Source organism: Hyla sarda, chromosome 12 (genome assembly GCF_029499605.1).
Source record: "Hyla sarda isolate aHylSar1 chromosome 12, aHylSar1.hap1, whole genome shotgun sequence".
NCBI classification, from domain to species: domain Eukaryota; kingdom Metazoa; phylum Chordata; class Amphibia; order Anura; family Hylidae; genus Hyla; species Hyla sarda.
The window spans coordinates 43,071,663-43,095,893 of NC_079200.1; the positions used below are offsets into that span (position 1 = coordinate 43,071,663).

At 43.5% G+C, this 24,231-nt stretch overlaps 1 protein-coding gene across 3 annotated transcripts in view; it reads right to left on the reverse strand.

The window, feature by feature from the left end:
* The window catches only part of ACE (angiotensin I converting enzyme), a 147,178-nt gene that overhangs the window by 46,067 nt on the left and 76,880 nt on the right, over positions 1 to 24,231 (reverse strand). For all 3 annotated transcript variants that reach the window (XM_056548167.1, XM_056548166.1, XM_056548165.1), the window contains exons 9-14: positions 17,193 to 17,416; positions 16,515 to 16,659; positions 13,271 to 13,369; positions 12,847 to 12,969; positions 9,834 to 10,045; positions 3,812 to 3,948 (exon numbers count right to left, since the gene is read on the reverse strand). In XM_056548167.1, the coding sequence (XP_056404142.1) occupies positions 3,812 to 3,948; positions 9,834 to 10,045; positions 12,847 to 12,969; positions 13,271 to 13,369; positions 16,515 to 16,659; positions 17,193 to 17,416 (940 nt within the window). The remainder of the gene's footprint in view (positions 1 to 3,811; positions 3,949 to 9,833; positions 10,046 to 12,846; positions 12,970 to 13,270; positions 13,370 to 16,514; positions 16,660 to 17,192; positions 17,417 to 24,231) is intronic.

Genomic DNA, 24,231 nt, shown 5'->3' on the forward strand with positions numbered 1-24,231 from the left:
ACGCGTTGCCAATAAAGAAGTTTATCTCCATCCCTGGGTACCAGCGCCTTCTTGAGAGGAATTTATCCACGTATTTATTCTCATTGCTATTTACCGGACTGACGGACGTCACACCGGGTTGTTCCTCGTGGCAGCGGTTTCCCTTGATTTCTACGCTACTATAGGTGTTGTGCTCTAAGCGCAACACCTAGGGGTAAGAACCCATCTTTACGTTACACCTTTATCATTATCAAACGGTCCTCACTAGGGGCGCACCTCTTGTTGTTTTTTCTCGTTTTCATATTAATGAAAAGGAGAAGTTATTATGGGAGACTTAAATCTTCCGGATATAAAACTGGAAAACCAATAGCTAGTTCTGCCAGGAGTACAGATATTCAAAATTCCCTACTGGGATTATCTCTACAAGTGGTTGAGCAGCCAAACCGGAGGGAGGCCATTTTGGACTTGGTATTTCACAAATGGGGATTTGGTACATGATGTTATTGTAGGCGAAAGCTTGGGATCTAGTGATCACCAGTCAGTGTGGTTTAATATAAGGACAGTGAAGGAGTCACACCACAAAAAAAAAAAAAAAAAAGTTTTAGAAAAAAAAAAATAAAAAAAAATAAAAGACTATTCAAAAATGAGATTAGTCATAAATGAGTCCCCATCAAACTGGAACGGATTACATGGAGTCCAGGAGAAATGGGACTACTTAAAAGACTCATTATTGGAGGCAACAGAAAATTGCATTAGACTTGTCAGTAAAAGCAAGAAAAGGAAGAGACCACTGTGGTACTCAGCAGAAGTGGCTAAAATCATAAACAAAAAGCTAGCATTTAGTAATTATAAAACAACTCAGAGCAATGAAGATAGGGAAATCTACAATATTAGGCAGAAAGAGGCCAAGCAAGTTATAAGATCTTCTAAAGCACAGGCAGAAGAGAAACTAGTTCAGTCTGTGAAAAAAAGGGGATAAGACATTCATCAGATCTATAAATGAAAAAAAAAGGAAATTAAAACAAGGAATAACTAAATTTAAAACAAAGAAAGGAAGGTATGTAGAAGAGAATAAAGGACTAGCTGATTGCCTTAGTGAATACTTCAGTTTTTACAGAAGAAAAAAGGAAAAGGACCTCCATTAGAGAGGAAGACTAATGAATCGTTTGATGCATGTGTCTTTACAGAGGAAGAGGTTCTACTTTTGCTGTCTAAAGTGAAGACAAATAAGTCACAGGGGCCTGATGGGATACACCCAAAATTATTAAAAGAGCTTAGCAGTGAACTAGCAAAACCGTTAACAGATTTATTTAACCAATCACTGGTAACAGGAGTAGTCCCGGAAGATTGGAAGTTAGCAAATGTTGCCCATTCACAAGAAAGGTAGTAGGGAGGAATCAAGCAACTATAGGCCAGTAAGTCTGATAGTGGGGAAATTAATGGAAACCCTACTAAAGGATAGGCTTGTGGAACATCTAAAATCACATGGATTGCAAGATGAAAAAACTACATGGGTTTACTTAAGGGAGATGATGTCAAACAAATCTTATTGATTTTTTTTTTACTGGGTGACTAAAATAATAGATGGCGGAGGGGCAGTAGACATCGCATATCTAGATTTTATTAAGGCTTTTGACACAAGACTTATCAATAAACTACAGTCCTTGAGCTTGGACTCCCAGATTGTTGAGTGGATTAGGCAGTGGCTGAGTGACAGACAACAGAGGGTTGTAATCAATGGAGAATATTCAGAGCACAGTCTTGTCACCAGTGGGGACCTCAGGGATCTGTATTGGGACCAATATTGTTTAATATCTTCATTAGCGATATTACAGAAGGTCTCAATGGTAAGGTATTGGTCTTTTTGCTGATGACACAAAGATATGTAACAGGGTTGTTCCTGAAGGGATACGCCAAATGGAAAAGGATTTAGGCAAACTTGAAGAATGGTCTGAACTCTGGCAACTGAAATTTAATGTGGATAAGTGCAAGATAATGCACCTGGGGCGTAAAAACCCTCGGGCAGAATATAGAATATTTGACACACAGTCCTGACCTCCGTATCTGAGGAAAAAGGGATTTAGGAGTAATTATTTCAGAAGACTTAAAAAAGGTAGGAAGACAATGTAATAGAGCAGCAGGAAACGCTAGCAGAATGCTTGGATGTATAGGGAGAGGTATAAGCAGTTGAAAGAGAAGTACTCATGCTGCAGTACAGAACACTGGTGAGACCTCACTTGGAGTATTGTGCGCAGTACTGGAGGCCGTATCTCCAGAAGGACATTGAACTCTCTCTAGAGCATCTAAGAAGAGCTACTAAACTAGTACAGGGATTGCAGGATAAAACTTACCAGGAAAGATTAAAAGGACCTTAACATGTAGAGCTTGGAAGAAAGAAGAGAGAGGGGATGTGATAGAGACTTTTAAATACATAAAGGGAATCAAATGGTAAAGGTGGAGAGGAGGAGAGGAGATAAGGAGATTTAAAAGAAAAAAAAAAACTACCACAAGAGGACAGTTTTAAATTAGAGGGGCAAAAGGTTTCTGCAGTAACATCAGAAGTATTACTTTACTGAGAGAGTAGTGGATGCATGGAATAGCCTTCCTGCAGAAGTGGTCGCTGCAAATACAGTGAAGGAGTTTAACCATGCATGGGATAGGCATAAGGCTATCCTCCATATAAGATAGGGCCAGGTACTATTGATAGGGTTCAGATTATTGGGCAGGCTAGATGGGTCAAATGGTTACTATCTGCTGACACATTCTATGTTTCTATAACCTGGAGGCAGACAGGTGTTGACCATCTCCTCCTTCATGATCAGGATCCCCGATTGAAAGAGGTCCTGTCAGTCTAGTATTCACAGGCTCCCAAGCTGCGACTCCACTCAGTAAGACCATGTTCACATGGCATAATTTGTGCTGAATGTCCGCACAGGAAAACACATGCGTACATTCTGCCCATTTGAACAAACTGGCGGACGCTAGCAACACTAAGGCTAGATTTCCACTTGTTTTTTTCTGGCAGTTTTTCGAAAACTGCCACCGCAGTTTGAGCCAAAGTCAGAGGAGAAGTGCAAGTCCTTCCTTTATATGTCCTATTCCTTTTGAATACACTTCTGGCTTTGGCTCAAAAACTACAGTAGCAGTTTTCCAAAAACTACCCGAAAAAAAAGCAAGTGGAAATCTAGCCTCCGAAATGTGCAGTCTCAGACAGCAATGCATTTTCGAATGAAATCCGCAAAAAAATAAAAAGTACAATCTATTCCTTTTTGTGGAAGTCGGAATCTGGATTTCTGCGGAAGAAACATGCTGCGGAAATTCTACAGTTTGAACAATGCAGCAGAATCCCATTGAAATCAACAGGACTCTGCTGCAGCGGATTGTCAATGTGGAATTCTGCACAGACCTTCCGCTGTGTGAATATACCCCAAGACTCTGCTGATAGGGAGGAAGAGTTTTGTTTCATCATTTAACCTGTGCAGTAAGCTTAGTTCTGTGCTGTATTTATACACTTGGCTTGGCCATGTTACTTACCTATGGGCTGTGATACAAAGAAGGTGATTTGGAATAAATTAGTATAGGAGCACTGACCCCTAAAGTGTTAAAAAGATTTTCCATGAAATCTCTGAAAAGGCCATCCAAAATTTCACTAGGAGGTTGGTCTTCTTAAAGAAAATAGTTACTATGCATATTATATTGTACATTAAAAACCAGTCAGACCAAATCTGGTTTGGATAAGGTGTTAGAATTTGCCTATTATCTGGTATTTTTTGTCAGTCTTTTTAATTTTATAGTACAATGAAAACATTTCAATTAAATGAGCTTCTCTCACCATAATTTTGTTGTTGTATTCTGTGATGTTTGTGTTATAGGCCCATGATGCCTCGGTGTATTCATTCCACACCACCTCTGCTGTACTGTTGTAGGTGCCCAAGAAATCCTCTGCTTGCCTCTCATTAGCATTTTTGTCTGAAAAAAGAATAGAGAATTCAGAGGCTATGTATACAGTAGCTCCAGTTAATGTGTCAAAATGGGACACACTGCCAAAGAAATAGTATTGATGATTAGAGGTGACCTGTCAACTTTTTTGACCTGTTAAGAAAAAAAATTCCATCTTTGAACTCTGTTGTGATGTTCTTCTGCCATTTCACCTAGAAATTTAAGAATATTTGCCTGTTAACAATAGGGTGTGTGGGGGAGATTTATCAAAAACTGTGCAGAGGAAGAGGGTGTTTCATTTTTCACAGGTCTCTAAAAATGAAAGAAGCAATCTGGTTGCCATTTGGTACACACCGACAGGCTCAAGGACTGGCCCACCTTCTCTTCCACAAAATTGTGCAGGGCTGGTACTGCCTTCTTTGCAAAGAAGAGATGGCTTTGGAACTCTCCACCTTGGCTCAGAAAACGCCATCAGTTCTCTGAAAGGTCCAGAGTCCACCACTTGAAAAGGGAGGGACTGCAGAACCAGCAACTTAGACAGGAGCACATTCAGCTTCTGCGCCGTTGGATGAGTGGGTACTTACTGTTGTCTCATGGCTTCGCCGATGGATTGCTGGCGGAATGAGTGACTAAATGTAGGAGGAGTAGGAGCATCTGGAGCGACAGAAGGAAGGTATGACACACAGCTCCCTTCGGCTGAGGTGGTGGAGCCTCGGCTGGCTGAAAGAGGGAGGGATGTGGCACTGGGTGATACAGCAGGCTGGACCACCACATCGGACACACGGTTGTCCCAGGCCACTTTATGGTGGTGAACACCAAAGTCCTAGTATAATACAGCACAAACTCCCCTGTGTCCTGGTGACACCCATAGGAGAGTGCAACAAAATCCTGCCAAGGACAGGGAAACTCCACATATGACTCCATTTTTTTCTGTGTACACTATATAACACCTTAAGTATAAATCTACCTCTTAAGTATAAGCTCTACCTCTTGAAAAAGGGAAACCGAAACAATCGTAGGGGTCAGTGGCAGAGCTCGTTATGCCACATGGGTAAGGTCATACATAGATCCCATTGATACTTCTCATATGCTATCCATGTTAACATATCATATGCTATCCAGTTCATCTCACTGTGCACTCTGTGGCTTGGTGGCGTATAGGCCTCAGGTAATATCACGATGCACATTAATACTCTGTGGGTTAGCCTTATAGGAGCTATACATATAAATACAATGGTAAATTGTATACTCCATGGGTGCTATGTATAGTACCGTATTTTTCGCCCTATAGGACGCTACGGCATATAAGACGCACCCAATTTTAAATGAGGAAAATCTAGAATACAATGTAAAGTATAGGTCACAGTGATCTTCAACCAGCGGACCTCCAGATGTTGCAAAACTACAACTCCCAGAATGCCCGGACAGCTGTTGGCTGAAGACCACTGGTATAGGAGGTAATACACACGTGTCCCCGCCGCTCCGAAACAGTCACCGCTGCCCTGGATGGCGCCCTCCATGGCTGTCGCCGAGTCCCAATCGCTCCGGAACGTCTCTGCTGCCCGGTATCCTCGCTCTCTGTCGCCGCCATCACGTCGCTATGCACGCCGCTCCTATTGGATGACGGGGCGGCATGCCTGACTACGACGACGGAGAGCGCCGGCCATACAGGGGATCCCGGCAAGGAGCAGAAACCGAGGAGGCAGGTAAGGTCCCTCCCGGTGAAGCTGGGTTAGTGTCACTTTCCCTTCAGACGCGGCGGTCCGCTTTCATCGCCGCGTCTGAAGGGTTAATACAGGGCATCACCGCGATCGGTGATGTCCTGTATTAGCCGCGGGTCCCGGCCGTTGATGGCAGCAGGGACTGCCTCGATAGGTGTGTATTTGCCGTATAAGATGCACAAACTTTTTGGGGAAGAAAAAGTGCGTCTTATACAGCGAAAAATACGGTACTTGGACAGCTTGATCTTTAAATATGTAAATTACCTGCTCTGCACCAATTTTCTTTGCATTAGATCTCCATTGCATTACTTTATCCTTGCACATGTATGTTTTTTATGTAAAACATTTCTTTATACTTAAAGCGTACACAGAAAAAAATTGAGTTATTACACTTTATGGTGGTGCAGCATATGTTGACACAGGGCTGTGGTGCCAACATTGGGACCCTGGCCACGCTTCACCTTCTGCCGTTACATCTTGCATGTGGCTGTGTTAACCTCCTCCGGATGAGTAGCTGATTTTCCCACCAACAGTCCGCACTAATAGACTGCTACTGCTGCCGTCTCCAGGAACCCCTGTTCTACTACCTCCAGGGGAAGGTAGACTGCCACGAAGCAGGTGGTCTCACCCAGGCACGTTTGGCTCCAGAATTTCCACTTCTGCCACGATGCTGACAGCCAACCATGCTACCACCTTGCTGGCTCAGCTGCTGCCTCACGGGCAACCTGCAACCCTCTACTCTTGATGATGAAGCCCCTTCTGCACCTGGCCCCCAATTGCGATCGGCATCATCATCAAGTGTCTGCAAGTCACTGATGTCCTCCTCAGATTCCACAACAGTGTCGGCTTCAGGACCCTGAACGATTTCAACACCACCTCTCACGTCACTATCCTCATCACTACTTGCCTGCCTAGAGGAGGAAGTGGCGGATGTCTCCTCCACTTCTTGGCTGGGCAGTAGCTGCTGACTGTGCTCTATTAGATCGTCCTCCCTGACTAGTGGAGCTGAACCCACAGCATAAGATACTTTAGGGGAGGGAACAGCATAGGACAGAAGCAATGGGAGGACAGGGACTGCTCCCGAACTGAGGGTTGTGTGAGGAACCCACCGACGGTTGACTGGGGTTATCATACGTCACTTGTGAGGAAGTGGATGACTGTTAATCGATGACGGCAGATGGGTTGCTGATAGAGACACGACCGCTAGCTGATACCGGGAGATCAGGCCTCTCGCTGCAACTCCTGCTGCCACTCGCCCCTAGTCTGCTGTGACCTCTGCCTGATGAATTTAGGCCTCTGCCACTCCTTTGTGCTCATCCTGGCACTTCTCTGTCTGATATACTTAGGGGGAGATTTATCAAAACATGTGCAAAGGAGAAGTTGCCCATAGTAACCAGATTCCTCATTTCATATTTAACAAGGCCTCTACGAAATGAAATAAGCAATCTGATTGGTTGCTATGGGCAACTTCTCCTTTGCACAGGTTTTGATAAATCTCCCCCTAAGTATAAGTTGCCCATAGCAACCAGATTGCTTATTTCATTTTGTAGAGGCCTTGTTAAGCATGAAAGAAGAAAGCTGATTGGTTGCTATGGGCAACTTTTCCTCTGCACAGGTTTTGAAAAATCTCCCCCTTAGTGCGTATATGAGGGGAGTACAATATGCTTCACTATGCTTAAAACAGTATTTGTCTAGAACAGCAGCAGGTGTCCTTTCACAGTATCTAGGCCCTTTAGAGTTTAACAGGTACAAAATAGTACACCACTTAGATGTAGTTATGTGGTATGCACTTATGAGGGGAGGACAATGCGCTACAGTACGCTTAAAAAAGTATTGGAGTAAAACACAAGCCGGTGATTATGTTTGCCTGGCATTTCACAGTATCATGGCCCTTGACAGATTTACAGGTACAAAATATCTACATCTAGGTAGTGTACTATTTCACCAAGACACATAAGAGGGGCCTAGCCACAAGGGGAAGGGCCGCCACTAGTTTGTGAAATATACATATACACCAACAAAAAGAAAACTAGTGGTGAAAAATATGCATTTTATTTAACAAACCTAAGAATAACAGACGTTTAAAATATGAAAGAATAAAAACAAGGCACTACAAGAACTGCAGGTAAGTGGAGGAGGTACGGCAGGCATAAATACACGTAATACAGGGAAAAATATATGTAATCACAGTACAATATTATAAAATCAAGATATGTATAATAAATGCTAGACAGATAGCAATCACATAATTAATAGGAAGCTAACTGTGAAAAGAAGCCATAACATCCTGCCATGCATTGCCTACCTACCAGCTCCAACCCCAACGTACGTTTTGCTTGTGCTTCGTCGCGACGCCCCCTGACTAAGCACAAGCGAAACGTACGTTTGGGTTGGAGCTGGTAGGTAGGCAATGCTTGGCAGGAGGTTATGGCTTCTTTTCACCGTTAGCTTCCTATTCTGTGATTGCTATCTGTCTAACGGTGAAAAGAAGCCATAACATCCTGCCATGCATTGCCTACCTACCAGCTCCAACCCAAACGTACGTTTCGCTTGTGCTTAGTCAGGGGGCGTCGCGACGAAGCACAAGCAAAACGTACGTTGGGGTTGGAGCTGGTAGGTAGGCAATGCATGGCAGGATGTTATGGCTTCTTTTCACAGTTAGCTTCCTATTAATTATGTGATTGCTATCTGTCTAGCATTTATTATACATATCTTGATTTTATAATATTGTACTGTGATTACATATATTTTTCCCTGTATTACGTGTATTTATGCCTGCCGTACCTCCTCCACTTACCTGCAGTTCTTGTAGTGCCTTGTTTTTATTCTTTCATATTTTAAACGTCTGTTATTCTTAGGTTTGTTAAATAAAATACATATTTTTCACCACTAGTTTTCTAGATGTAGATATGTGGTATGCACTTATAAGGGCTGGAAAATGCACTACAGTACGCTGAAATGTTTTATTTTTGCACAACACCAGCAGTACACAACAGTGCTGCAGCACACAGTTGCTGTGTACTTAACCCAAAATTGCACTCTCTCAAAGACTATTAGGAATGGACTGCTGGGTATTATACAGTCTACAGACTAGTACAGTGGTCTTCAACCTGCGGACCTCCAGATGTTGCAAAACTACAACTCCCAGCATGCCCGGACAGCCGTTGGCTGTCCGGGCATGCTGGGAATTGTAGTTTTGCAACATCTGGATGTCCGCAGGTTGAGGACCACTGGACTAGTATTACCAGCAAACTATTTGTTGTGGAACAAAGACACAGAACTTCGCTAAAAATGTATTCCTCCCTCCTCTCCTAACTACAGCTGATCCTGCTTGTTCAAACGTATGAGGCAACACACAGCTCTCTGTCCCTCTGTGTAATACAATGCTGTATAAAGTGATCGGCAGGTTAATCGCTGCAGTAAAAATGTATTTCTGTGCAAAAACGCATTGCTCTCTGTCCACCAGAAGGCTGACGTGACTAGGAGGTGAAATGCTACTGGAAAAAGCTTGTCTGTGTAACACACAGCGCCGTGTCCTATCTCTCTGCAGTGAAAGGATGAAGTGACGAGACGGAATATGGCTGCCGATTATATAGGGCTGTGACATCACAGGGGTGACTGGCTGCTGATAGGGTCATCCCGCCTACCCTTGTTCCCGCCTTCCCAGGATTCCTTGCCCCATGTCCTCACATGTGGATCTGCCATTTAAGATGCCCTGGAGCGTGGACCGCACTAAATGACGTTTAATGAAGAGATTCATGTGCTAGAATAGTGGGGATAGTCGCATTCAGAGGGAATCAAATGTTTCCATGAAATTCGTAACGAATTTGGATTCGTCATATTCGATTCGCTCATCTCTAGAAAGAACTTTAAAACAAAAACATCATATAGGGGGAGATTTATCAAAACCTGTGCAGAGGAAAACTTGCCCAGTTGTCCATGGCAACCAATCAGATCGCTTCTTTCATTTTTCACAGGCCTTCATAAAAAATGAAAGCAGCAAGCTGATTGGTTGCTATGGGCAACTGGGCAAGTTTTCCTCTGCACAGGTTTTGATAAATCTTCCCAATAGTGAGCTGTATGCCTCTGGATGGCATGGTGTACGTGACCAGACTGTTCTGTCCGGCAAGTAATAAATTAATAAGAGTTATTAAGAACAAAGTGGTGAGAGCAGACTGTCAGATTTGATCTTACCAATATCACCAGGATATCCTTCAGGTACAGGGGGCGTCCATGCAAATTCTGGCCAGCCAAGGACTTCATTGTTTTTAGCGTTTTCTTCTTCCAGCCATTTAGTGACTGGTGCAAAGTATTCCAACAGGGGCCCCACATCCATTTTGTCTGATCCAGTCACGTCCTTCAGAATCTCCTGCCAACGCCTTGAAGAACCAGCTTTGAGAACATCCCTAGAAATGTAAGGGATCACCGTTAACCTTTTATAAGGATATTTTTTTTTAACAGTGATCTAGCCACACTTATTTTTGCCTGCATATTCTCCGATAATCTCACATTCAAAAGCATTTTATTTTAAAGGGGTACTCCGGTGAAAACCTTATTTCTTTTAAATCAACTGGTGGCAGAAAGTTAAACATATTTGTAAATTACTTCTATTAAAAAAATCTTAATCCTTCCTGTATTTACTAGCTGCTGAATACTACAGAGGAAATTCTTTTCTTTTTGGAATGCTCTCTGATGACCTCACGACTAGTGTTGCTCGCGAATATTCGCAATGCGAATATTATTCGCGAATATCGCATATTCGCGAATTTCGCGAATATATTCGTAATTACGAATATTCGTTTTTTTTTTTTTTTTTTTCTTCACAATACACATCACAGTGATCATCCCTCTCTGCTTCCAGCTTGTGTGGTGTAAAGAAGGCTGTAATACTACTGTGTGAGACTGGCGTGCGAAAATTCGCATATGCGAAAATTAGCATATGCTAATTTTCGTATATGCGAATTTTCACATATGCTAATTTTCGCATACTCGTATTTTCGTATATGCGAAAATAAAACGAGAATATAACGAATGTGCGAATATTCGCGAATATATGACGAATATTCGTCCATATATTCGCGAATTCGAATATGGCCTATGCCGCTCAACACTACTCACGACCACAGTTCTCTCTGCTGACGTTATAATAATAATAACGCTTTATTTATTGTTGTCCTTAGTGGGATTTGCAAGGCAGCAGTGCTAACCAATGAGCCAATTTGCTATGCATGGTTGCTAAAATGGACAGAGATGTCAGCAGAGAGCACTGTGTTTGTGATGTCATCAGTTTTCCAAAAAGAAAGGAATTTCCTCTGTAGCATTCAGCAGCTAATAAGTAATGGAAGGATTAAGATTTTTTAATAGAAGTAATTTACAAATATGTTTAACTTTCTGCCACCAGTTGATTTAAAAGAAAAAAGGTTTTCACCGGAGTACCCCTTTAACCCGATAACGACCATGGACGAGTATAGACGTCCAGGTTGGCGGGCGTTCCCGCACCTGGACGTCTATACTCGTCCATTATTCTCGTGGGTGCTGCCCAGTGCACCCACGAGATCGCGGCAGGGACTCGGCTGTATCACACAGCCGGGACCCTGCTGCACATTAAAAAGTGTAAAAATAAATAAAAATGTAATAAAAGTGTAAAAAAAAAAAATATATATATATATATATATTATATATTTATATATTAAAAATACATTAAATGAATCTAATAAAAAAAAAACGCATAATGTGTAGGATCGCATTGGCGGACATCCGCAGCATGTAATATGCTGCGGATGTCCGCCACGTGATCCTACACATTATGCAGCAGTCACGGTAATGAGCTCGCTGCTGCGGCTGGGTAGCTTTGTGCGTCCACTCATAGCGGCGGATTTTCCGCCAGCAGTCATGAGCGGACACACTGAGCTACCCAGCCGCAGCAGTAATGGATATATTCGCCATGAGCGGGTGCTTATTCCCACAACATGGCGGATATATCCATCAGGAGCCTTAACTGTCACAGACAGACGCCTTATACTGCCAGCCGACCAAGGACTAGTCAGAGAGGTCCCTGGTCCAGCCAGTAACTTGTAGGGATGCGGTATATAAATGGGGTCACTTGTGGGGGTGGGGGTACTGTTCTGCCCTGAAAGCCAAATGGCGCTCCTCTCCTTCTGAGTCCTACCACGCGGCCAAGGAACCATATATGGCCAAAGCGGGGGTATTTCCAAACATGGGACAAGCAGCTAAATAAAATATAGGGTGCATTTCTTTCAATATCAGAAGTGATGTACAAAAAATATGCCCCCCAAATGATGCATGTGAAAAATTGCAATTTTCGAATTTTTAACACTGACTTTGTAATAATTCCTGCCAAAAAACTATGGTGTTAAAATACTCACTGTACCCCCTAGCGAATACCTTGAGGGGTCTAGTTTTTAAAATGGGGTCATTTGGGGGGGGGGGGGGGGTGTTCCTATGTTCTACTACCTTTTAATTTCTGCAAACCTTGCATAGCACATAAAAAAAAAGATGTACTTTTCAAATTTTCTAAATTTTCAAAATTTCAAGTTAAATTGTTAGGCTTCTAACTAATTTAAAATGTTAATTAAAAACTAAAAAATGACGTCAAAATAAAGTAGACATCTGAAAGTATAAGTTTCATAAACTATTTGGTCAGTATGTATATGCAATATGCAACCAATTAGTGTTAAAATAGCAAAAAATCTTAATTTTTTGTAAAAATTTCATGATTTTTTGCATTGTAAAAAAAAAACTACAAATGATATCGGCTACTTTTACTATGTACATGAAGGACAACTTGTGACAAAAAAACAATGTCAGAATTATCGTGATTGACAAAACGTTACCAGAGTTATTCTCTAATAAAGACAGACATCCCCGATTTGAAAAAACAGGCCTGGTCTTTCAGGGGTGTACAGGTTTATTTGCATTGGTCCTTAAGGGGTTAAAGCCAGATTGAACAGCCTGTACAAAAGGCACATGTCCATGTGCATTATATTGACAGCCCACTGATTTTAGTGGGGACTCCGTATCCTGCATTTTTACTGTGGTGGTATTATAGGGAGACCAACTCTCCAGCTAGTCAATTAGGGTCCCTACAGTAGGACAGCCTGTTGTCTGAAGGACATCTAACAAAAAAGTGGAATGTCTATAAAAATTAGACATAGAAGTCATTACATAGGAATCAATTCATACTCACTCAAGTAATTTGCCTGCTTGAAGAGACTGATAAATATCGCATTTATGGAGAGGGCCAGTTTGGCTGGCTTTTTCACAAAGTGCCTTGTGAAACTGGAATTGCAGCACAAAACTTACAAAGTATCTGAAACAAAGAAGAAATTGTTAAGCTTAACTTTCCTGTACACAAGCTATTGTACTGAGGTACTCTGAGACCAACATGATTTCTTATTTATAGGGACTTGTACCAAAACTTAAGGACTTCTATATAAAAAATAAAAAAAATAAAAATACACAAAGCTGGTTGTGTCCGTATTACAATGCATCCTCGTTCTTGGCAATGGAGCAAAGCTGCAATAGCAGACGACCCTTGGGTGTGGGGTTATCCATGATAAAAAATTAAGTTAAGATGCCAGACTAAAATAAAGCAATAAAATATATATTACCTGATATAGGGGGTGTTGCCAGGAATATGATATTTTGCTCCAGGGTCAAATTGGTTCTCATCACGGGGCACGGGCGGACAGATTCCTTGATATTTTGTTCTAAATCACCAACATAAAACATTAGATCATTGTCACAAACTGAACTAAAATGTTCAACCTTTTGCTTGTTTTATTACCATATATGCCGGCGTATAAGACGACTGGGCGTATAAGACGACCCCCAACTTTTACAGTTAAAATATAGAGTTTGGGATATACTTGCCGTATAAGACTACCCCTCCTACCGCTATGTACAGTACCTTATAGTTCCCCCACATTAGGTCGGCAGCTCCCCCACATTAGGTCGGCAGCATGTTCCCCCACATAAGGTCGGCAGCATGTTCCCCCACATAAGGTCGGCAGCTCTCCCTCTCCCCCCCCCCCCCCCCACAATAGTAGGCAGCTCCCCCCACAGACATACAACTTCCAGCCATACAGTGTTCCGATCACCGCTCCTCCGGCCCGGGGTCACAATCTACTGCTATGGCCTATGGACCATAGCAGCAGTCCCGGGACCAGAGGAGCGGTGATCGGAACACTGTAGATGACGCGCCGCCGGTCACTCACCAGGCCCCGGCCGCGCTCGTCCTCCTCCGGTCCTCCTGCGCCTCTATGGTTATACGCACGGGACGTCACTGACGTCCCGTGCGTCCAACCATAGAGCGGTGGAGAAGCGCAGAAGGACCGGAGGAAGACCGCAGGAGGACCGGAGGAGGACGCGCGGCGGGCGGGGAATGGTAAGTGACCTGCGGACATCCTTATGTCCCAAAAAGATTTTTCGGGACACGGGGATATCCGGCATAGGAATACTTACGATTATCGTGCAGGCTCCTGTGTGCGTCTGCAGGCAGGGGCCGGCCAGAGCATCTACAAACTAATTCATGAATACTAAAAACCAGGGTGCCTCCAGCTGTTGTGAAACTACAACTACCAGCATGCCCGGACAGCCTTTACCGGTCCGGGCATGCTGGGAGTTGTAGTTTCACAACAGCTGGAGGCACCCTGGTTTTTAAGTATACAGTTATTAGATGCTCTGGCCGGCCCCCGCCTGCAGCCGCACACAGGAGCCGGCACGATAATCGTAAGTATTTCTATGCCGGACCCCAATACCCGGCGTATAAGACGACCCCCGACTTTTCAGAAGAAAATTCGGGGTTAAAAAGTAGTCATATGCCGGGATATACGGTACTATAGAACAGTACATTAATACACAAATTATTATTATGGGGACCGAGTCTCACAGCAGCATCAGCTTGTCCAACGGTCATGGACACAAGATGGCTGATTGACTAGGCTGAAGGAGGAACAGAGTTTTATTAATCATGTGCCCTCAGCTGTTGCAAAATTACAACTTCAAGCATGCCTGGGCAGCCAAAGGATGTCTAGGCATGCTGGGAATTGTAGTTTTGCAACAGTTCGAGGCACATTATTGATAAAACTGTGTTACAGCAGTGTTGCTGCAGGCTGTGTTCCTCTTGCAGCCTTGTCAACACAGCTGAAGACAACACTGCTGTTAAAAAAGTTATCCAAACACTGTACCTCCAACTATTCCAAAACTACAAGTCCCAGCATTACAGGACTACGAAAGGACGACACACGTGAATGATTTAGGAAGATTTAAGTTATACACTTCCACCATAGACAATATTGTGAGAGTACAAGCAATCACAGAGCAAGGCTGCCAGGCTCGCCCAGTGAGTCAGCAGAGTGAGGAAGAAAGCACAGTCATGCACAGTGCAGGCAAGAGAAGGTCATACCCTCTCTACAAGAATGAATGAAATGGACAGTGAGTAGATTTCATGTGCTATTTTTTGGAATATGGGTGACATTGACATCACATACATTGTTCACATAACACTGCAACCAGTCACTATCATCAGTGGTCTCTGCTTGCTTGTATAGGATGCGGTGCTGAGGCCAGTTTCAGCAAATCATTGCTGCAGGCCCTTTAGCAGCACCGTGGTGGATATCTGTTTGTGGGTAATAGACCATTTTCTAAAAATCCCAAACAATCCTTTAAGCGCACAGTATTTATTATAAATGCCAGCAGATGGATCTACACGGACATTTCCGAAACAAATGTAGCTGGTAAGCAGGAGTCTAATAGATAAAAGCTCCTGGACAGGGCCATTTGAAGGAATTTGGGGGCACCAAGCAAAATAGACATGGAGGGCCCAACTCAAAACCACTCCACACCTTACACCCGCAAAGCCTACAGGAACCACATCATAGCCACACAGTTTAAGTTCACCCACACTTTAAATAAAAAAATTAAAAAGGGAGGTTTACAGTGCAAATACTACTGTTGCAGTATTCTCCGCTTCTCCTCACCTCCCCCCTCCATGTGTTCTTCTCACTCCTTCCCCCCCCCCCTAGGTTCTTCTTACCGTCCATGTTCTTCTTACTCCTCCCCTTTCCTATGTTCTTCTTACTACTCCCTATGTTCTTCTTACTACTACTACCCCCCCCCCTCCCCCTATGTTTCTTACTCCTCCCCACCCTTCCTGTGTCCTTCTTACTACTACTGTCCTCACTCCCCACTACCCCTCGGTGTCCTTATTCCGCTCCCCCATGTCCTTACTCCCCCCCCCTCCCTGTGCCCTTCTTACCCCCCCCCTCCCCGTGTCCTTCTTACTACACCCCCCCTCCCCCCCCCCCCAATGTTTTTATTTTCCCTCCCTACCTTACCTATGTTCTCAGTTACCTCCTCCGGCTCCTTCCCTCATCCCTGTAGCGTGGCAGAGCTCCTCTACCTCCTGGCTGTCACCGGTTGAGAGGAAGTAAGCACTCCGTGTACACTTTCTGTCAGTCCGACAAGGAACAGGAAACTGAATCTCCTGTTCCTGTACCACCTGGTACCCGGCCGGACTGACAGCCAGGAGGAAGAGGAGTTCGGTCATGCTACAGGGAAGGGGAGGAACTTTGGAGGTGACCAGGAGTGCTGCAGCCGCCTGAGGCTCTCTATAGAGCGCTCAGGCGGCTGCAGCCTTATAGGAAGCACAACAAGCACCGGCTCTGCTTTGTTCCCAGGGCCAGCTTGGGGCCCCAAGCAATTGCTTGGATTGCCTGTCCTTTAGCGACGGGCCCGCTCCTGGATACTGCAGAGCAGTGGATGCAACCCTGCCCAGGGCATGGAAAATACCACTACAACTAAACACTTTTCCATGCATTCTATTTACCTTGCAGATAATTTCTCTAAACTTACCTCAGATTCCACCAATCATAATTGTATCTATTTGGAGGAGTGCGTCCACTGAATACATTCCATCTCCACTGGTCGATCAGGTAGCCAAATGGCAGGAAAGCAATCTTTTCTAGCGCCATCTTAAGGAGGTAATTGATATCACTCTCTGCAATAGACAGCATTTCAAGAGACAAGATAAATAACACTGGTTTCTTAAGATGGAATTAGTCACCTCCTACCATTTCTTTTAAATGGAGAACACTCTATAAGGCTTTTATATGCCTTTCTGCCAGAATGAAAAGTAGCCCTCTTTTATAGTAGCTTCCCCTGGGTATCTAGTCTCATTAGGACAATCTCATATGGCTGGTGATTAGTGTTTGGCGCGAATATTTTTTGCGAATATTCGCATATGAATTTTTGCGCATATTGAGCCCTCCCTTTTGGCTCTTTTATCACGCGATATTGTGCATGCAAATTTTATGGTGAATGCGCATGCGAATTTTATGGCGCATAGTAAAAAAGGCCATGAATATTGCGAATATTCATCCATATATTCGCGAAATATCACAAATTCGAATATGGCCTATGCCACTCAACACAAGTGACGATACTCATTCACCACGGGCTTTCTAAAGGAAACGATTTAGCTTACATCCCTCCATGATTTAGGCAAATAAACATTGTAGCTTAGTTACAAACCATCATCCTCATCAACTTTTTCCAACAGTCCAATTTTCTGTAAGTGGCCTGGGGTGGACACAGAAAGGGAAAGCACATCTCCTATGGCCTCATGGAATCCGGGATTTGCTCCTCTGCGCAATGAGACTGGAAGGTCTTTATATTGCAAGTAATACTCCACGTGGCCCATTTCATGGTGGACAGTAAACAACTGCTCCATAGTAACGGTGGTACACTGCTTTATCCTATAGAGAACAAAACATAAACATTAAAGAAAACATTAGTGGTTACTTTAGTTGACCATCACTTTAATGTAACTTTTTTCACTCTTCTCCCTATATACACACACTATAGAAATCATTCTCTCCCCGAGTACCCCTTATATTTATATGACAATTTCCCATAGCAGTAAGACAAGTAGCGCACTGCCATTGCCATTATCCTATAAATAAAATAGAGTGCGGTGATAATGCAGGCACACTACTGCTCCATTCACAAGGACACCCAAAAACCACGTTCGCTTGCTCAGTAATGGTCCAGGTGGTTAGATCATACATTCATTACCTATATGGGAGAGTCAGTCAGCGGGACAAGACCTTGAGATTACAGTATCCAGAATGTGCTTGTTGGGAAGCTTCTAGTTTCAGACTTCTTATGCGAGTGTGCTACATGCTATATGTGAGTGTGCTACATGCTATATGTGAGCCCGGTGAATTCAGAAAACTGAGGTCTCACTAGCTCATGTTCTATCAGAGTTTCATTACTGTATGGATTTTCCCTTTGGGAGGAGAAGATCAAACAGGGGCATTGTAGTGTGCTACGGGGGTGCGATGTGAGGTGTATGGGGCAGATGCAGTTAACCCCTAAATGTTTGTGACGCCAGGGCGTGGTTTTACCGAGAACCACCCGAACGGTAGCGCCGCTAATTGTAGTTAGGCAGGGCAAATAAGAGTCCAAGACCAGGTCAGGGTTAACAGTAGCTTTACTGAGATAGACAGCTGGTACAGTCTTTACAGTTAGGCCAGGATACCAGAGAGGTGACCAGTAACAGAGGGGACCTTGCAGTTTGCTGGGACTTGCAGTGACTGACAGACTTTAAGACGGCCACGCTGACTATAATAGACTTGACTGAAGATAATGACAGCAAACAGATGACTACTTCCTGACTTGTGGCTGTAATTTAGGCTTGAGGCCTCCAGATGTGCTGGACACTGTCTCAGATGTCTGGACTTGACCTCAGCAGAAAGTGAATCACAAGAGAGATTGTAGTACCTCCCCCTCTTGTAAAAAGGGGGCCAAGTAAGGAGCCCATAGGCTAGCTGCGGGTCATCTGGTCACCTGGTGCTCTCTGGGTAACAAAACACGTGACCATATCAAAAAGGTCCTTTACACACAATATACAATTAATTGCATTATGGGGGTACACTGTAGGTGAGCCCTGGGGACATGCAGGGACTCAAGCTGATAGGACTGTGAAATGCATATCCCGTACTGGGACATCCCAGCATCATTCAGAGTTAGAAACTGATGCTATGGAGGGTGCGATTTCATCTTTAACCTGCAGATTCAGCAACAGAATCTCTCGTCTCACTTTCAAAGAAAAAAAAAAAAAAAGAAGAAGAAGAAAACCAACACTTCTCACTCTGTGGGGCACCGCTCACTGTGTGCTGTTGAGAGTCCATGCTGTGTGCCAATGCCAGAGACTGCACTGATAAGGCCACCCCTGTATTATCAATGTAGACTCTGTCCTTCGAATGGGTAAAGGACCTATGGTTATAGGACCATGAGCTAACAGGCGTTTTAACCAACTCCGTGCAGCCGAGAGTGGAGGAGACTTACTGCTGACAGGGAATAGTTTGTTGCTAGTGTTTGTTTATCACTAGGGGAGAAGTATTTATTGCTGCATTCAGAGGTTGGTTGGACAGCAGTAAAATATTTATTGCTGATCTGAGGTATTTGTTTTGCTTTGCTGGAAAGCTATTTATTGTTGAGTTTTGGTATTTCTTTGGTGATGGTGGAGAGGTGAATTATGCTGCACTGTTATTTGCATATACTGTATTTCCTCCAAACACTGTGCTCAGAGAGCAGATCCAGTGATAATGAAGGAAAAACAAACAAGTGTGGTGACACAGGGGTGCAAGGAATTCCTAATCGCTTTGTGACGCCAGGGCACAGTTAGCCTATACACGGTCCGAGGTGGAGGCAGCTTTTCCTGGGCCAGACAGGAAAGTAAAAGTAAAGAATCACACCGACATTGGCTTACTGATAACTGCCTTTCACTGAGCAGGGTGCAGATGGTAGCACACACACACACAGTATGAAGCAGGGCGGAAGGGATGCAGTGTAACACGTTGGGAGCCCGGTTACCTTGCTGGGACTTGTGGTGCTTTTCACCCACTTGATTACTAATACAGACTTGAGATCAGAGACTGACTATTCTCTAGGCCATCTAGGGTTTTGACAAGGTCCAACTTCTTTCTCCGCCAGGGCTTGACTTTCCTTTGTACAGGGGATCACTTCCATAATGGCTGGTAGACTTTAGAAGAGATATTTTCTTAGGCTTCCCTCAGTTCTCCACCTCCTTTCCACAGCGTAGCTCAGCCTAAACCAGCAACTAGCACTGAATAGATCTTAGCCTTAGAATGGAGCAACTCCTTCCCCACTACACTATATACCTGACAATTTAGGGGTTCCCATTGGGCAGGCAGGGTCACATGGCTTACAGTGCTCCTCTGCTCTAAAAAAAAAAAAAAAAAAAAAAAAGGTACAAAACACAACATTTTACATCGAACATAACGATTGATACTTTTGGATTAACACCAGGTGTGAAAAGTTCTTCTAATTCTTGCATATGACTGGTTAGTAGCCTTACTCCTTGAGCAGGCTGAAGTGTCCAAGACTTTCTGAATAGCCCTTGGCCATCAGAAGGGTGCGATCAACCTCCAAGCTGTCAGATTGTATGATCTGAGACTGACAGAACCATGTTCCTTGCATCACTAAATCCCTCGAGAGTAAGAGTCCAATAAATGCCCTGACTCATCATCATGAGCAGGGGAAACCAGGATCTTTTGGGCCAAAATGGCATTATTGTGATTATCTGATCCTGATTTTTTTCTTCAATACCTTGGGAATCATGGGCACAGAAGGGAACACGCATGCTAGACTGAATGTCCAATGAATGGTCATGGCATCAGCTGCTAGAGGGTTGTCCGTCGCATATAGGGAGCAGAATCTCTCGAGTTGTGTGTTGTCCCTTGTGGCCATCAGGTCCACCTGCGGCATGCCCCACATTTCTGTCAGCTGTTGGAAGATTAACAGGTCCAGTAACCATTCCCCTGGCAGTACTATATTTTGGGACAGACCGTCTGCTAGCACATTGTGTGTCCCCCTTATATGAACTGCTGATATCCTTGATACCCAGTTCTCTGCCCAAGACATGATCTTTTCTACTTTCCTGAGTAGGAGTTGAGATCTGGTTCCTCCCTGTTTGTTGATGTAATATACGGATGCTAGGTTGTCGGTCCTGACTAATACTGCTCTGTTCTTGAGACAGGGGGCAAAGTCACAGGGCTAGATAGATCGCCTCAATTCTCTGACATTGTATGACATCATCCTCTGCCTGCTTCCAAGTTCCTTGAACTGATCTTTGAAGCATATGGGCTACCCAACCAATGCCTGAAGCAACTGTTGTAAGTATGATCCAATCTGGCTCCTCTATTTGGGCACAGTCTTGTAGGCGTGTCTACCAGGTTAGGGCGCTTCGAACTGACGATGACAATGTCATCTTGGTGTATAAGCTGGAAAGAGATCGGTTCCACTGACCGAGAACTTTTATCAAATGCCAGAGGGCCCAAGGAACAGCCTCTATTGAGGACGACATTACATCAAAAACCTTCATGAGGGTCATTATGGAGACCTGGCGAAGTCTGCGTATATGCCTCACCACTGCTAACAGACAGTCCTTCCTCTCCTGCGATAAGAATAGAATCATATCTATGATGTAGCCAAGAAAGCATCCTCTGGTGGATGGAAACAGACACTTCTTTATTTACGATCCAGCATAGACTATCTAGAAGTTTGAGAGTTATGTGAATATGACTTTCCAATAACTCTCGACTCTGCTAATAGCAGCCAGTCGTCCAGGTACGGAATCGCTATGGGGGAGGAGCCATTTTTATTCAAGTCATTAAAATTCCAATTTTATCAAGCAGGTTTGTTTTTACGGTTTACCTCTTTATCGAATTTTAATCTCATTATAACTGCGTATATGCCTTTTATGGTGGTCATAAAGCAGTTTTATTCTAGATTGCTGTGTTTTTTACACTGCTGTATAATAAACAGTTACATGGGAGATCACACGGCTGTAGATCAGGTGCCAGGCGGTCCAATTTTTTATTTTAGGATACAAATTATCTTGGCGACTGGGGGCATTCCCAGCCAACTGGTGCTCCATTTTGATTACCCGGCTGGTCCCATGGCAATCAGAATAGATCCCTGGGTCAACCTTCTGTCCCTGTAGATCTAGAATCCATAACCTGTAATGTTATTCTCCATAAATACATCCAGACCCCTTTTAAATTCTTTTACCGAGCTAACCATGACCCACTCCTCAGGCAGAGAATTCCACAGTCTCCCTGCTCCTACCAGTAAAGAATCCCCATCTGTGCTGGTGTAGAAAACTTTTTCTTTCCTCTAAACGTAGAGGATGCCCCCTTGTTATACAGTCCTGGGAGAGATCTCTGTAAGGTCCCCAGATTAAAATTTTTATATAAATGTATGTAATGTATGTAATATATATATCTCTATATCTATATCTATATCTATATCTATATATTAATATTATATAATATTATATAATTATATATATATTTTATATATCACAAATACATTATACAATATAATACATATTATATATTTTTATTTATTTTAGTTATTAGGTCTCCCTAAGCCTTCTTTTTTCTAAACTAAATATCCCTAATTCTGATAATCTTTCTGGGTACTGTAGTGTCCCCCCCCCCCCCCCCCCCATTCCCCGTATTATTCTGGTTGCCCGTCTTTGAACCCTCTCCAGCTCCACTATATCTTTCTTGAACACTGGTGCCCAGTACTGTACACAGTATTCTATGTGTGGTCTGACTAGTGATTTGTACAGCAGTAGATTTCGTGGCATCTCTGCAGCTATGGATGTACCCCATGATTTTATTGGCCGCGGCAGCAGCTGACCGGCACTTGTCACTGCAGCTAAATTTACTTTTTACTAAGACTCCCAAGTCCTTTTCCACGTCAGTCGTCCCAAGTGTTCTCCCATTTAAGACATAATCCCATCCCAGATTATTCTTCCCCATGTGCATTACCTTACATTTATCAGTGTTTTAGCCTCATCTGCCACTTCTCAGCCCAAACCTCCAACCTATCCATATCCATTTGTAACAGTGCACTGTCCTCTATTGTGTTTGCAGATGCTACTAAACTCTGTGTAAAGCAGTAAAGATTGCTACTTTTCTATTCAACCCCTCTACAAGGTTATTAATATATTAAATAGAATAGGACCCAAGACTGACCCCTGTGGTCCCCACTAGTAACAGTCCCCCAACCAGAATAAGTACCATTAATAACCACCATCTGTTTCCTATCACTGAGCCAGTTACAATCCCCCAGCCCAATCCTTCTCATTTTATGCACAAACATTTTATAAGGCACTGTATCAAATGCCTTGGAAAAATCCAGATATAAAAAAAAAGACACCCAGCGATTGCCCATGGTCCAGTCTGGAGCTCACCTCCTCAAAATCAGTTTAGTTTGACAGGACCGATCCCTCATAAACCCATGCTGATATGGGGGTCAGCCCTGGGGGGGGGGGGGGGGGGGGGGACAGTCCCTGTTACTATAGAGTCCCTGAATATTAAAAATAGGGGTCTATTACATTACTTAATACCTTTAGAACACGGGGGTGAATGCCATCTGAACCTGGTGATTTGTATATTTTGTATGCGGCACTGTACTTCTTCCTGGGTTAGACGGGTGACCTGTGCTGGGGAGTTTACCTTATCTCGCTGTATTTCACTTGGCATTTCATTTTCCTCAGTGAATGCAGTGGAGAAGAATTTGTTTAATATATTTGCTTTTTCCTGATCTCCATTTAGAATTTTTTTTTTTTTTTTTTTTTTTTTAAGGGGCCAACTAATTTTTAAAATTTTTGATATTTATATAGTTAAAGAACATTTTGGGGTTAGTTTTACTCTCTTTGGCAACGCGGTCTATTTTTTGCGGCTTTAAAAAGCTATAGAGAAAAATGTAAACTTTTTTTTTTTTTTTTTAAAGGGGTATTCCATGATTTTTTCTTATTTGACTATGCTACAGGGGCTGTAAAGTTAGTATAGTTCATAATATAGTGTTTGTACCTGTGTGTGATGGTTTTCTCACAATTCTGCGATATTCACCCCAGTATTTATTTTTAACAGCATACAAAATGACTTGTCTCAGATTGTTCCCAGGTTGCAATGCAGCCGAGACCTGACTCACTAGTCAACTGATGACAGGGAGCCTGTCTGCTTCAATGGGTGGAGGGATCGCTTGGTGGGGGAGAGAGAGAGACAGAGACAGAGAAAGAGAGAGAGAGAGACAGAGAGAGAGACAGAGACAGAGACAGAGACAGAGAGACAGAGAGACAGAGAGAGACAGAGAGAGACAGAGAGAGAGAGAGAAAGACAGAGAGAGAGACAGAGAGAGACAGAGAGAGAGAGAGAAAGACAGAGAGAGAGAGAGAGAGACAGAGAGAGACAGAGACAGAGACAGAGACAGAGACAGAGAGAGAGAGAGAGAGAGAGAGAAAGACAGAGAGAGAGAGAGAGAGAAAGACAGAGAGAGAGAGAGAGAGAGAGAGAGAGAAAGACAGAGAGAGAGACAGAGAGAGAGAGACAGAGAGAGAGAGAGACAGAGAGAGAGAGAGACAGAGAGAGAGAGAGACAGAGAGAGAGAGAGACAGAGAGAGAGAGAGACAGAGAGAGAGAGACAGAGAGAGAGAGACAGAGACAGAGAGAGAGAGACAGAGAGAGAGAGA